The following is a 13,710-nucleotide window of genomic DNA, read 5'->3' as shown; positions in this document are numbered from 1 at the left end:
AGATGAACACAGGGAGAGTTTCAGCAGAGGTCACGAGAATGTGCTGTTGTTTCAAGTTATTTCCATCTTAGATGTGTGATTCACCCTGGCATGTCCTCAACCCATTCTGTATTGGTGATGTGTACAGAGAAACCAAGGCCTTTGGGCTCAGTGGGTTTTTCTGGTTCATTGACGCCACATTTCCTTTCAAGACTTTATTCTTCAGCATTTTAGCAGTTTTCCAAATTTAGTGATTTAAGAGAAAGCATCAATGGTAGGATTCTTATTACGAGCATCATCTTTGGATCGTATAAGTTTAATGCAACACTGATTGGCAGTTTTGAGATCAGCAAATAAATTTATTTTTTCCACTCTGAATGGATTACTTTCTTTTCTTTGTTAAGGTCGCATTGGTTTATAACATTACATAAATTTCAGGTGAACATCATTATATTTCAACTTCTGAACAGACTGCATCGTGTTCACCACCAAAAGTCTAGTTGCCATCCATCACCAAACACATGTGCCCCTTTACCTCTTTCGCCCTCCCCCACCTCCTTCTCCTCTGGGTTACTTCTATAAAAAATTTGAAATATGTTAACACTAATACTTACTCTTAACTTCCCCTGTTAATAATAATTATCTGAAGATTTCCTTTATTTTGTCACATGGTGCACTGCATAATATTCTAATGAAAATAAATTCTCATGGGCAGTTCTGGAATTTTGTTGTTTATTCTACTAATTTCCTCTTATTAAAGCAATGAATGCATCATCCATTACAAGATTTTGAGTGCCAGTTAATTGTTTGAGGGGACAGTTTGTGAAGCTGTGGGTACTTTGTTGACTTAAACATTTTCTTTCCTCCATTTTGCAGATAATTTGAAGAAGGGAGGGTATGATTCAGACACTTTGTAAGAAACTGGGAGGGGATTCGAACCACATGTGAGTGGATCTAGCACTGACTCCCCTTCCCAACCAGAGCCAGGGCCCACCTGCTGCTCTCTTTCCTTCTCTGACTGTGATAAACACTGTGCCCAACAACCCACATAAAACAGGATGAACGTCTTCCATCTTTCTTCAGTGATGCTGTGTTTGAGTCCTCCCCGACCTCTTAGACCTGCATGCAGACTCACACCTGCAGTGTCTGCCTAACCCGTCACTTCTGTATCTGAGAGCTAACCTGCCTGCTTTGTGTGGTCTGACCCCGAGCATTCACTGGAGGGCTTCCCTGGATTCCAACACGTGCCTGCCTGTCCTATGCGTATGTACGCCTGATTCTTTCAGGTGTGTCTGCTACTTAGGAATGCACTTGTCCCATGGTGTCATAGTCCTCTCCTGTTTTAACTGAAGTCCCCTTCCTGGCCCTTCATGACCAACTCACTTTTGTAGCTACTCATGCTCCTGTGAGACTCCTCCTTCACTGGAAGCCAGAGAGGGTATTCTGGAAGATTAATAGTCATAGCAATTGAGATGTCCTTCCTCCAATATAAAACATGCACAACTTAAAATTTGAATATTGACTATGCTCAATAACTGTGACTCAGAGTAGCTTTTGTGTTTCACTAGAGGGAGAGCCTAGAAGGAGAGCAAAGAAAGAATTATTGTGGGAAGCATGAAATTCAGCTAGAAAATACTCTCACCCCTGTTCAGTGAAGACGCTAAAGTTGTGTGAGGAAAAAATCATTTTTCCGTCTTAAAATTGGGAGAGGGGAAAATGTCTCCTGGGGAATTTAAGCAAGAAGGTTTCCTAAGTGATGTAAACCCAGCACAATTGCTGAAGATAATTTGGGAAGATTGAGCACCGGCTTTCCAGGGTGGATATTTGGAGGATATGCACCGACTCACTCTGAATGGTTTCCACAGCCATCATTCCTTCTGATTGCTCGCTGTCAGTGCCATCCTGGGTGCTTACTGTTAATATCAACCCGGCTTATAGAACAGTTCTTGGAACATGGTGAGTGCCAGATCAGTGTCGGGATCATCATCATCATCATCATTACATTTCTTTAATTTCAAGAATTGGGGGACCGGCCCCGTGGCAAGTGGTTAAGTTGCACCCAGGGTTTCGCAGGTTCAGATCCTGGGCGCAGACATGGCACCGCTCATCAGGCCATGTTGAGGCGGTGTCCCACCTGCCACAACTAGAAGGACCCACAACTAAAATATACAACTATGTACTGGGGGGATTTGGGGAGAAAAAGCAATTTAAAAAAAAAAAGAAGGAAAAGATTGGCAACAGTTGTTAGCTCAGGTGCCAATCTTTAAAAACAAAAAAAAAGAATTGGATTTTTTTAAAAAAGATCATTCAGATCAGTTTTAAGTAGCAGAGTCAGTATGACAAAAATTTTTCATATACATATTTTATAAAGAGACAGAGAAAGCCTTATTAGCTAAAGCTATTAAAAATGAAAAGGTACTGCTACTCAAGTATTAGCTTGAAGTTATGGTAAAGGGACAACCATATATTTTCAAGATAATTTATGCAGGGAAAGATAAATCTGCCTTGACTTTGCCTATTTTAGACAAATATTTTATTTTAAATGCAAACACACACACACGTGTGTGTGTGTACAGAGATAATAATATCAAAATTATGGTTAAAAAAACCCTACCTTTTAGAGCTACAAACTAAAATATTTATGAAAAAATATTTGCTTCAAAATTATCTTTTGGGAAGATATAGATATGACATCTAAATAAAAAAGATCAACCATGAATTGATAATTATTAAAGCTGGATAATGAGTACATAAAATCACTGTATTATTCTACTTTTGTATATATTTAAAATTTTCCATGTAAAATTATTAAAACCCAAATACATGCATACACACCTGTGAATATTGTTTGGCTTAAATGATACATACACTCACCAGACTGCTTAGCTTGAACTGTAATTAACATTAATCTTCCAGTGTTTTAGAGCATTGAGGACCCTGAGAAATGATCTGCGGTAAACTCGTCATCTTACAGATGAAGCAATCGATTCCCTTTATCAAACAACACACTGCTGGTTAGTAGCTGAAGGAGGACCAGTAACCATGTCTCCTGATTTCCTCATCCAGCCTTGCCAAAAATGTCATGAAGAGAGCAACTAGTCACACCTCACAAGGCGTCCCCGCCCCATTTTATGAAAACACTTTTCCCATCTTGGACAATCTCTTCGTTTGGTTTAGGCAAAGAAAGGCTATAATGTGACATATGTTTTATTTCCATCTCTTATCACTTGATTGTGTGGCCACCTTAGTTCTCAGCGTTAGTCACCTTAATACTTTCAAATAAACGTACCGCAAGCTGCTGTTGCAGAATGTCTTTGTAAAGCAAGGAATCGTTTCGGGAATATGCTTACTCACTCCTGAGATACCATTTCTGTGGAAGCTTTTAAGGGGAGGTGAAGTTCTGCTTCTCCCTGTCACCTGTGGCACTGGGCTTTCTCCTTTTCTAATAAAGGTGTCCTATGGTCATGTGAATTCCTGAATTATGTACTCTTTGTCCACTCGGCCACAAAGAGACTAGTTTAGTCTGAAAAACCAGAGTCCAATTGTCACTCTGAGATAGTTCCTAGGGTTTGGTTCAACCTTGGACCAAGCGAATTGGAGGAGGTCAGTCATGGAATTTTAGGCTCCAATAGACCTTACTCTCTTGCAGCCTTCTCTTCTCGATTTACTTGCCCATGGATGGGGCTTTTGGGGTCAAGAAAGAGCTGGGACAGTTATCCAGGGATCAGGTTTTCATTAGACTGTTTATATCTGGATTTCCTCCTTTTTCAGATGGGTGAGTCAAATGAAGATATAGACCAAATGTTCAGCCATTTGCTGGGAGAGATGGATCTTCTGACCAAGGTAAATCCCCCTTTTTAACTTTCAAATTAGAAAAAATGGGATTACAGAATTTGATTTTAACATGATGAGAGAGCTATCTTTAAAAAAAAGACTGGAGATTGACAACATTATCTATTCCTGATGTAACTTTGATAGTGGGTGGAAAAAAAGAAAGCTTTTTTCTTGATTATACACTCTTGAGTTTAGTTCATTGAGTGCATTTGTCCCACATACATTCTGTTAAAGCAATTCTCATGTTCATCGTGTTCAAACATTTAGCCAATGGAGGGATTTTCCCCAAACAAACCCCCTACAACCACCGCCACTGAACAGTTTCCCCTGGAGTTACCTTTGTATTCAGAAAATCACGCTAACTTAGTTCTCTCAAAGTAGCCTGGAAGCCACTCAGCCATAGGCTTCAGGTCTACGAAAAAGCCACTGGCACCAAGACCAGATTAACTCAGAGATCACCCCGCTGTCAGGCCAAGTGAGCCCAGGGGCTGCCAACCTGAGCACCACTAACCCAGGTTACAAAGTCAGGTGAGCTTTAGCATGTTCTCATAAATGCTTCTCTGATTCAGAGCATAGTCAGCTCATCACGTTATGCATAAAATATTAAAATAAGAATAATCCAATATTCCTAAATAAGACAGGATCTTAAAATTTTCTTTAAGTTAAAATAAATGAGGAATAATCTGTGTTTTTAAAAATATTTATTTTAGGAAAAATAAATCAATTTTAGCTAGCATCTGCTCTATATTCCTTATAAAATTCAAGAAAGTTTAGATTCTATGAAAGAAGAGACAAAATATGAGATAATAGGCTTAGATGAAAGGGGCGTTGATCAGGTCAGTGTGGAGATGGTAACCACATCTCTAAAATTGAGAGGATTTTCTTTCCTTCCGTGAAGGGGAGTGAACATCTATGGTCTCTCCATCCATTCACTCACCTCTGCTCTGGTAGGAGGAATGACCGTTCTGATTGGTCAGAGTCTAGCATTTCATAGAACCACAGTTGGGTATTGTTATTCTAACTCAGGAGTAAGAAGGGAGCTCTTCAGAGTGTATAGGACCCACCTTCACTCAAGGCCCTTCTGGGTATTGCTTTTTTTTATTGTGCTCAAGTGGGTGTAGTCTCAGGGCTTGCCTGGTAATACAGTTCTCCTAACAAGCTGGTCTCAAGATTTCAGGGTACCGAAAAGGCCCCACTTTGTTCTTGGGTCTAAAATCTGTTCTTCAATTCCACCACTGTCAACTGCACTTTGAGATTATTGGGTATTTTCCCAGCCATTAGAAAAGCTGGCATTTTGATATCCATTTGTGAATTTTATGCCTATTCTGTTCTTTGAAACTGAGGCGTGGTTGAGATGGGTGGGTTAGCCATAGGCTTCCTAATTTTCCAAAGTAGGCAAAAATTAAAGGGAACTAAAATGTAATGATGTGCTTTTAACTTTTTTGTTTTGAAATAATGATTTTTGCCATGTCTACAACCCACCCATCCTATTACTTTCTTAATATTTGTCTTTAATTGATTTTTGAAAAACTCAATCTCAGGTAGGTCAGATGTTCTCACAATTTTTTCTTAATAAACTCCCAAACAGATACACAATAATTTAAGTTTTAATTGTTTGTGTGTTTTTGCGTACCACCTAAAATCATTTCACAGGCCACACCAAGCATATAAAGAAAAGAGCTATGTACTTCACTCCATGTTGGCCTTTGAATGACTTTTCTATGATTAAAGGAGCTCTAATCAGTTTCCTATCTCTTTTTTCCCTCTTTCTATGTTTTACTAGAAGCCTGTTTTATCACACATTTATGTGTTAATATTTTGTTACAGACCTACTTCTAATTTCAAGTAGCATAGTAAGTTATATTTCTGAGAAAAAGTTAGTTGGCTACCCTAACTGTGATGTTAGACTTCTTGATGTAATGTTAAAAAGTGAAGTCATTAAGAAATTTCTTCATACTTTCACTAAATTTTTTGTTCTAGTATTTTCCCCATACTTCATTCACCCACTTCCCCTTTTCTTGGTAATTTCTGCATGCTCATTTGTTTTTTAGAATGAATTCTGGGGTTGCAGTCACTTTTCCCTACATTTTATCCTTGATTCTAACTTGCTTGCGTTAATTTTTTGTAACTTCTTCTTGATGAATGGTCTCTTTTTCCCTAGTATTTATTACTGATTATATCTCATTAATTTATTCTCAAACATATAGTGATTGGTTTCCTTCATAAATTTAAGACATGAACCAGGATATTCTCTACCAAATCAAATCAACATAAAAGGATGCACTCACTGTCATGAAAACATCCTTGTTTAGGACCAGGTGAAATCACTTCTCAAACTATAGACATAAAAATATTTCTGAAAATTTAAATTATATATGTAATATAACTCATAGTTGATGCAACACTCTTTCAATTTAAAAAGTAGCATTTACAAAATTAGTAACTTATTCTGTCAATTTCTTTTCTCAAGAGTTTTATTAGATAAGAGTAACAGCATAACATTTCACTGTGTAATGGCGGATTGCATCCTGAAACAACGTTTGTCTTCCAAATTACTAAACCTTCCTTTTCTTTGATGTCATTGCCTAAGTCTTCATAGAACTGTGTGTGCTGTATGTGTCACAAATGCATCATTACAGGAAATTTTCCTATTGTTTATAAAAATTAACTTAGCTATCTCATTCTGATCATTCTCAGTTGAACTGTTTTGTTTCAAACATACCTTCTAGATTAACTTTTAAGTTGTAATTTCCTGTAGGGGAAAAAACTCCTGTGAAACATTTTTAAGTAAGAATAGTTTTTAAAGAGCATATTTAGAGTGAAAATGTGTAAATGATAAACGATTTTTCACTTAATCATTAAAATGCACTGCAAAAGCGTTTGTATCGTCAATAACATTCGGGGACGGGGATCTCTTTCCACAGAGTTTAGGAGTCGACACTCTTCCTCCTCCGGACCCTAAACCGCCGAGAGCTGAATTTAACTTTAGTGTGGGGTTTAAGGATTTAAATGGTAAGCATCATCATTTCTCTTCTTCAGTCGTTTGAAATCATAGTGATGACTATACTCTGTATGGAACTATAATTTGAAAGCAAAATTAAAGGAACCCGGACAGCATGATAAGTATAATTTTTAACCTCCTAGATTTCAGATTGTGTTGTGTTTGGACTGAATTGAGAGGACAAGAAGGTGTTTTTACCTATAATGAGAGGGAACACTATCCTGCATTTGCGTAAAGTCTCAAAACTATCTTATTTTTTAAAGAAGTAAAGGGAATTTCTTCTTATTGCTAAGCCCTTAGAGTAATAACGAACAGTAGTATAAGAAAATATTAATAAGGAAATGTCCATTCAAGGATGATAATGAACTGTCCATTTCATGGTGATTGATAATATATGGATGGATGCTTCCAAATACAATGTATTTATATACATATAATTAATATATAATATAATGTATTTGTTCTATTTTTATATGTTTTCATTCTCCTGAGATTGTCACATCATTTTATTAACAAAAATCTCACTTTCTATTTAGTGCAGAGACAGTCTTTAGCCCATGTGCTATTCACATTACAATGAATCTTGAATGAATTACTTCCAAATTAATGAGAATGCATTGCAACTCTTCAAAAAGATTTCCCAAAAACTTGCAATGCCTACCAAAAGAATGGAAAACAAAATAATAGAGAAGGCTAGTTACTGAAATCCAGAGTTCCAAGTTTTATTTCTGTCATTCACTGTCTCCTTTTTTCTGTCATTTTCAGTAATTTTTTCGATAAATCCTTAGGTGCCAATGCCTCTATCTTTATAAGTCATAGTACATCTCTTCTGATTTTCTCTTTTCTCACCCTCTTTTCTATTTGCCGTGTACGTATATTGTTCCTCTCGGTCGTTTCCATCGTAATGTTGAATGATGCTAACATTCTTGAAGTTTCGAAAAAGCAATACACTTTTGTAAAATTATGACATTAATAGATAATAGAGGCTTGTGTGTATGAACACTGAGATTCGCGTCACCACACTTGTAACAGCTGAGTGCTTTAATCAATTTAATTAAAATTAAAACGTAATCAGTACTTCAGTTGTAGTCAACTCAACTAATGCTTTCTAAGCACTCAGTACCTAGGATCAAAAGATTGCTGAAGATGACAGACACAAAGAAACCCAGCAATATATGAACTTAGTAATGTTAAAGTACAACAAGAAACTCATGTCATTAAGGAGACGAGATGTATACATGTGGCACAATTTGCAAATAAGACAAGACCATAAAAAAGTACTGATGTGTACTGAAAATTAAATTTATGGAGAATTAGAATAGGAATAGATTTTTTCTGTCTGTACCTAAAACACTGCTGAAATGAGTTAAAAATATTTCACCCGAAGTCATTCAGAGAGTTAGTGACAAACTTCAGGACAGAATCCATTTATATCTTATTCTCCAGTTTCATATTACTCAATTCCATATTGAAATATTTAGGATTATAATTTGCTTTGGAAATTGTTAATATAAGTACCACTATGGAAATTTTGTCCCTAAAATTTTTTATAAAGGATTGAAGGCATTTGCTTATATGTCAACAGTCATGATGCCATTGATAACATTAGGAAATTATAAACATGCTTCATTTGTTCTACAGACATTTTTTTCTGAAAAACTTTAGATTAATTTAAATTAATTATATGCAAAATGGCTTAGAAGAAAATAAGCCCTTTTTAAACAGTTAAGAGATCCAAATTTTAGTCCAAGTGCTACACACTACGACTGTTAGCATTAATGTAATATGCTATGTGGTGTTTATTATGATGATGTTTGGCAATAAAATATTTCACAAAGCTGTATGCTTATGACTTGAATAGGCTCCATTTCCACTGCTCCCATTTCCTCCATCCAGTTCATCCTACACATAGCAGCTGGAATTCTCTTCCTCATGGTCATGCCCATGCTGCCCATCCTTTGTTCATTACATTCGCCATCTGATGAATGCCTGATCATCCAAGCGCCTTGCTAACACTGCTCACCGACACCACTCCCTTCGTGCCACACAGTCTAATCATCTTTCAGGACCACGTGTCGGATCTCTGCAGTAATCTCAGACATGGAAGAAATTCTCATGTGAACTACACTCCCTCACCCTCACTCTGAAAATCCACGTCAGCCCTTTCCTATAAAGTCAACTCCCAGCTCATTGTCTTATGAAGGCTTCACCAGTTAATCCCAATTTTAACAAATTACTTTCTACTCCTCAACCCCCTTAGTGCTTTACTTCCTGTTATTTATCCTTAATTGCTCTTCCTTTGAATGTGAGGGCTCCTGTAGTTGGGTGCCGTGCCTACAGAAGCTCTATCCTCACCCCAAAGTCTCAAGGCCTAGAAAACCCCAGTGGGTTGAGACCCACTTTCTTCCAAATATATTTATCAGTGGTACTCTCTTTGCCCTCCAAAGGCCCGGGGAGAACTTTCCATCTGTTTCCATCATCTCGCTTCCTCTATTTTTCTAAAACTCTAAGATCTTGCACCACAATTTAAAAGAATTCCCTACTTAGGAAGCTTATTACGTGCTCAGATTTGACTTTATAGCTGGGCTGTGAGGTCCCTCAATGGAAGAAACACGTTTTTCTCCTTTTCTTTTTTTGAGGGAGAAGAGGGAATTTTTTTCCAGCTTTATTGAGATTTAATTGACAAATAAAATTGTAAGATATTTAAATGGTACAAGGTGATGATTCGATATGCATACACACTGTGAAAGGATCCGCCCTGTCAAGTTACTTAGCACATCCATCCCCTCACACATTTACCTTTTTGTGTGTGAGAATGTTTAAGCTCTACTCTCTCAGCAAATGTCAATTATATGATGCAGTGTTATCAAGTATTGTCTCCATGTTATACACTAGATCCTTTGACCTTATTCATCTTACAACTGAAAGTTTGTACCCTTTTACCAACCCCTCCCTATTTCCTGCAACCCCTAGCCCCTCGCAAACAGTATTCAAATATTACTCTTAAAATTGATCTTCTTTCAGTTTTTCCAGGTACAAATCATTGTTTTGATCATTAATGTGATTTTCCCCATCAGAGTCCTTAAATGCACTGGAAGACCAAGATTTAGATGCTCTCATGGCAGATCTGGTAGCTGACATAAGTGAAGCTGAGCAGAGGACAATCCAGGCACAGAGAGAGTCCTCTCAGGATCAGCTTCATTCGGCATCTCTGGAAAAATCAAATTTCAGTGGTGCAGCCTCTCTTGGTTATGGAGCAGATATGGCTATAATGAGTACTAGCCAATATGGGGACGAGTTACCGCCTCCACCAGCTGATCCCATGTTAGACCTGCCTCTGCCACCACCGCCTCCTGAACCTCTCTCTCAGGTAAGTGTGTGGGGCCAGAGAAGGCAGGACCCTTGATCTCTGCTACCCATGATCTATGACTTTCTTCAAAGGTCAGTTATATTCATGTGTTTTTATAGCCAAAGCTCTGAGATAGTAAAAAACAAGGGTACCAAGTATGTTCATTGCAAAGTCAGAGTCCTCCATAAACAAGGCCCATAAGTGTGTATAAAGAACACGTCATTTTCAGGAATTTTTATAGTTTGGCTGAAATCTGTATTTGTATGCAGCACTCTCTGATAATACTCAACCTTTTGGGGGTAATGTTTTATTAATTTGGTATGAACTGGGGAACTGATTTATACATTTCTGGGTCTCTGGTCCTAGCCCGGTACATAAATGAATAGAAGGCATTCCTTACGTATTTCTGAATTCAACTACATGGAATTTTGCTGAATTTGGCAGCCCTGTTCAGTAGGGCTAGCTGGGGAGGGGTGTTTTGGGTCAGGCAGGTGATGAGTGATTGATCTTAATACATTTCTGAATACTGGGAAAACAAACAACTGGAAAGTTCATATGGTCAATATTTGGGATGTTAACTTATGTCTCTCTTAAAAGTAAAAACAGCACTTTTAAGGATTTTTCTTAGAATGAGCCATTTAAAAAATATTTTAGAGTAAGAACCCAGCTCCATTTCCTGTGGCTTCCACATTTATGGTATATGATGATGATCGGGATTTATAAAAATGACCCTAGTAACCCTGAAAGTTCCTATGATGCCTTTTGAGTGAATAAATATTACATATAAATCAAATATTAGGTCACACTCATTGCTCTGTTGTGTATATATTCTAGTAACATCATTTGAAAATTGGTGATCCATATAGAGCAGAGGCTCTCTTTCTTTCCAGCTTTATTGAAATATAATTGACGTATAATATTGTGTGAGTTTCAGGTATAAATGTATGATTTGATACAAGTATATTGTGAAATGATTATCACAATAAGGTTAGTTAACACTTCCGTCACCTCACATAATTACCTTTTGTCTAGGTGTGTGGTGAGAACTTTTAGGATCTACTCTCTTAGCGACTTACGGTGTTGTTAACTGCAGTCACCGTGCTGTACATTAGATCCCTGGAACTTATTCATCTTATAACTGGAGGCTTGTACCCTTTGACCAATATCTCCCCATTTGCCCCATCCCTCAACCCCTGAAAACCACCATTCTACTCTCTATTTCTATGAGTTCAGCTTTTTTAGATTCCACATATAAGTGAGATCATACAGTATTTGTCCTTCTCTGCCTGACTTAGCTCACATAGCATAATACCCTCAGAGTTCATCTATATTGTTGCAATGACAGGATTTCCTTCTTTCTCATAGATAAATAATATTCCATTACATTATATTTATATATACACCACATTTTCTTTATCCGTTCATCCATGAACGGACACTTAGATTGTTCCACATCTTGGCTATTGTGAATGATGCTGCAGTGACATAGGAGTGCAGATGTCTTCAAAATAGTGATTTCATTTCCTTTGGATAAACACTTAGAAGTGGGATTGTTGGGTCATATGGTAATTCTATTTTTAATTTTTTGAAGAACCTGCATACTGTTTTCCATAGTGGCTGCACCGATTTACATTCCCACCAAGAGTGCACCACGGTTCCCTTGATGCCAACACTTGTTATCTCTTGTCTTTGGATGATAGCCATTCTGACAAGCAGAGGCTCTCAATATAGGGTTCTTGGAGATGTCAAGGAGGCGACGATTCCCTGAAAGTATAAGGAAAGTTGAACGCCCATGTGAAGCTTTATGGGCTTCATCGCCTTCAACATATTCCTAGAGGGTTTGTGGCTCAAAAACAACTTAAGAACCACTGCTATGAGAAGATATATGTCCACTTTCAAGTAATCACAATGTAACTAGAACAGCTCGTTTCCTCATCGATATAAATAGGTAGGAGAGCCTTAATCATCCTGTTCTCAGAATATTAATTTGCAAAAATCAAAGAGCTCATAAAATGTTTCACTCTCTTTTCTGCCTGCTTATGGTGAATTATAAGTTTAAGTTCAAGTCTAAGCCTTAACTTTGGGTGAGTTAAAGACCCCTTTAGGAATTGAATAAAGACTAGGAATCCCAGAAAATGCATGCTGGTCCAAAAGAATGCATAAAATTTCAGGAAGTGCTCAAATCCCTTAAGATCCACCTATAGATTCCTCGGGTTAGCCCCCAGTTTTGAGCCAAGCAGAGATTTTTGTGGACAAAATATGTGAAGCTCTGTTAGAATCATCGTTTTCATCTTTTAAGTTACTGTTGCTAAAAATATAAAGGGTGACCGCCTTCTCTATCTCTGGGTTGAAGATTTTTGTTACAGTCACTTAAATTCTGAAAAATCGATGTGAAATTTCGTGCCCTATAATAGAGCCTTCTGTTAACACAAAGTAACTAAGACACTAGCGATGGCATGAGGACTTACTCGCTGATATGTAATGGAGTGTGTTGAATGTCTTGCCATTTTCCAGGAAGAGCAAGAAGCAGCAGCCAAGGCTGATAAAATTAAGCTAGCGCTGGAAAAACTGAAGGAGGCCAAGGTTAAGAAGGTAAACTGGAATCACTTTTGCATGGAGAAGTTAAATTAATGACGTTTTATTCTACTTAAGGATATTAAAATCTCATGCTTTCCAAATAGTTGTACTTTTTTAAAATTTAAGGACAAAGATAAATTATGTGGTTATTCTTTCTGTGACATCAGTTAGCTCATTTGTGATTGATGAATAGGCGACCTATGTTAGTATAAATGTGGAAGTTTCCTTGGCTTATATATGATTTTTGGTTGGTTTACACATAATTTTTCCTGGGAGCTGGAATAGCGAAAGTAGAATTTTAACCTTCAACAACAAAGGAAAAGGCCACTGGCTTGGCCGCAACACAGGCAGGGCCCTTTCAGCTCTATTTTAAGATGTTTTAAAACAAGTCTGTACCCCCAGGGCTCCCTGCCTTGAGGGTTCCTTCTCCTGTTCTCTGCTCAGCTCTTGGCTAATAGCGGGTGGCACCACCTTCTGTTCCTGTCTTAACTGTGTCAGAGCTCAGCTTCATTGGCCTCACCTCCGTCTCAGCACTTTCACTCTTGCTTTTGTGCGTTTTTCATATCCCCTGTGGCAGCCTCTAGCCCCATTGCCTGCCCTGGATGCCTGATTATCTCCCGAGGTACCAAATGGTGTTTGGCTAGTGCTCTGGTTTCAAAGTTGCATAGGTTTCGAGTGACCATCCCCAACTCTGTTTTCCCAATAAGCCTGTAATTTTATTGTGTGTTTTTTATAGAGCGTAGGTTTTTCAGAAACATATATATTGTATTATAACAGAAACACCTGTATTTAACCTCATTAGAAGTGCACACTAATGTAGTTTTGTTAATAATAGTTAGCTTGGTAGATTAAGGGAAAGATGAAACAGTGTTATTTCAACTCCTGAAGCGTAGACCATCTCTGATACTCATTACGAGCTTTTCATATATAATTGGGAGAATTGTTCTTTTCATACAGGGCATTAGACTTT

General features: G+C 37.6%; 1 protein-coding gene across 4 annotated transcripts in view; it reads left to right on the top strand.

The window, feature by feature from the left end:
* Nucleotides 1–13,710, top strand: part of APBB1IP (amyloid beta precursor protein binding family B member 1 interacting protein) — a 102,275-nt gene that overhangs the window by 32,835 nt on the left and 55,730 nt on the right. For all 4 annotated transcript variants that reach the window (XM_070501336.1, XM_070501334.1, XM_070501337.1 and 1 more), the window contains 4 exons: nt 3,751–3,822; nt 6,738–6,825; nt 9,892–10,184; nt 12,678–12,755. In XM_070501336.1, the coding sequence (XP_070357437.1) occupies nt 3,751–3,822; nt 6,738–6,825; nt 9,892–10,184; nt 12,678–12,755 (531 nt within the window). The remainder of the gene's footprint in view (nt 1–3,750; nt 3,823–6,737; nt 6,826–9,891; nt 10,185–12,677; nt 12,756–13,710) is intronic.

The sequence above is a fragment of the Equus asinus genome, chromosome 29 (genome assembly GCF_041296235.1).
Source record: "Equus asinus isolate D_3611 breed Donkey chromosome 29, EquAss-T2T_v2, whole genome shotgun sequence".
Taxonomy (NCBI): Eukaryota; Metazoa; Chordata; class Mammalia; order Perissodactyla; family Equidae; genus Equus; species Equus asinus.
Note: the sequence above shows the minus strand (reverse complement) of the source record. Positions and strands in the feature narration are given on the sequence as shown.